The sequence below is a fragment of the Protobothrops mucrosquamatus genome, unplaced genomic scaffold (genome assembly GCF_001527695.2).
Source record: "Protobothrops mucrosquamatus isolate PMUCROS unplaced genomic scaffold, P.Mucros_1.0 scaffold_4, whole genome shotgun sequence".
Taxonomy (NCBI): Eukaryota; Metazoa; Chordata; class Lepidosauria; order Squamata; family Viperidae; genus Protobothrops; species Protobothrops mucrosquamatus.
This window is the reverse complement of record NW_015386080.1, coordinates 114,567-116,419: the sequence shown is the minus strand read 5'-3', so window position 1 is coordinate 116,419 and position 1,853 is coordinate 114,567. Positions and strand designations below refer to the sequence as shown.

The 1,853-nt window shown below is 31.6% G+C and overlaps 1 protein-coding gene across 1 annotated transcript in view; it reads right to left on the bottom strand.

The window, feature by feature from the left end:
- Nucleotides 1–1,853, bottom strand: part of GSTCD (glutathione S-transferase C-terminal domain containing) — a 35,766-nt gene that overhangs the window by 28,620 nt on the left and 5,293 nt on the right. The window contains exon 2 of the mRNA XM_015831661.1: nucleotides 399–815. Coding sequence (XP_015687147.1) covers nucleotides 399–809 — 411 coding nt within the window. The 5' untranslated portion in view covers nucleotides 810–815. The remainder of the gene's footprint in view (nucleotides 1–398; nucleotides 816–1,853) is intronic.

The following is a 1,853-nucleotide window of genomic DNA, read 5'->3' as shown; positions in this document are numbered from 1 at the left end:
TGATTGAAATGGCATACATAAATTATTTGTTTTTGAAGCTACAGAAATAAATCTCTACTCTGGATCAGATTCAAATGCTACCACTGTGTACCTAAAATAACTCCAAGTCTGTATTCCTCAAAAAGTAGCTTTGTTTTTACCATGCAACAAGCTGGTTTTGAAGCTGAATTAAAATTCATAAGACTTTAAATTCTAGCATTAAGTCTAATATTCAAAGATAAACAAGACTCTAGGGGATATTCTATGATAGCAGAGTTAACTGTTTTATACAGCTTGTTTTAGACATCTATTGATGTGCTATATAGATATATCTTTTGCTTTTATGTACTAGAAAATAGTTTAGAAATATATTTTATCTTGATTGCAAAGTACCTTCTAGATTTCAATAATAAACTCACTTCAGCACAGGCTTTCAAACAGGTCCTTTTAAAGCCCAAGAGTTCCACAACGCCTTTCTTTGATGGATCCGCCTCATAGGTTTTCTGTACTATATACCGCAATACCACAGCAAGCCCTGCACGACAAAATCTTCCATTCTTTTCAACTACAGCAGGTAAACAGCAGTTTTGAACTATCACAGGAATGTCAGATCTTTTGATGAAGCTAATCTCTGGGTATGCTGACAGTATTTCCTCCATCTGTTGCATATCAGAAGTTATTTCATTTGGGGTTACTAAAAATATCCTGAAGTTCTTACAATCACAATATGCCAACAGAAACAAGGATATAGACGTGTGCAGAGGGTAGGTACAGTCTTCATTGTGACCGAAATAGTCTAGATATAGGTGGTCTTCGTTTTCGCTTTTCATGTTTTCCTTAAAGCAAGAAATGTAATTTTAAAAAATAAGAGCTAGAGTTATCTATTTACAAATCAATGTACTATAACCTACAATTACAGTCCTCATGGAAAATAGATCATTTGGTTTTTCTTTAGAATACATAAACTAGAATTGATTCATGCTATGTATGGACAGCAATCCAATGCCGAGTTCCCTTCTCTGAAACATTTAGGACTTTTTATTTGTATCAGTATAACACCATTACCTTTTGCTGTTCCACCCTTCATATTACTGGTAATTATCAGAATCAAATTTTAAAAATTTAGGTAATTTTTTTAAAAAAACATGGGTATATGCTTGCATATTTCTAGGAAGGTAGAAAACTCATTATTCAGCAGTGTAGTAACATTTTACAACTTTCAAATGGTAATATTTTAAAACTAGATGGCATACCCTCAAAACAATTTAAGTTTAAGAATGTAATATTCTTACAAAAATGTTATAATGCCATTATAACAAGGCTAGTTATCATTTGCAGAATAAGTTTTAATGCTTAAGATACTTTGAAGTTGTTTATCAGCCAACCATATGGTACACTAATAAGGTGTGAGAGGCATCACACCTATGTGTACACATTACTGGAATAGTAATTTATTATATTGTTTATATATTGTAAGAGCATCTCATTCAAGTGCTATTGACAATTTTATTATAGATAGGGAATTTACATCACCTGGGGAGAACGACTTATTCACAATATGGCTGTGATATGAATATGGTCAGCCACAAAAACACATGACTGACAGGTATGACTTCTTAGTCCTAAGGGTGTTCTTTAAATTGAGATTATGATCTGAAAAAATGCTGAGCAGTACTTCACAATTTTTATTTTATAAGAATATTCATGGAGGCTGAGGAGGAAAGAGGCGTTTTTAGAAATAAAGAATAGAATGGAAATTATTTATCAAACTTTCATGTCAAATTTATAGCAGCTTGCTATAATTAAAATATCAATAGTACATTATTTTTAAAATAATGTTTTAAAAATAAAATTGCCTAGACGTAAGGAAATCA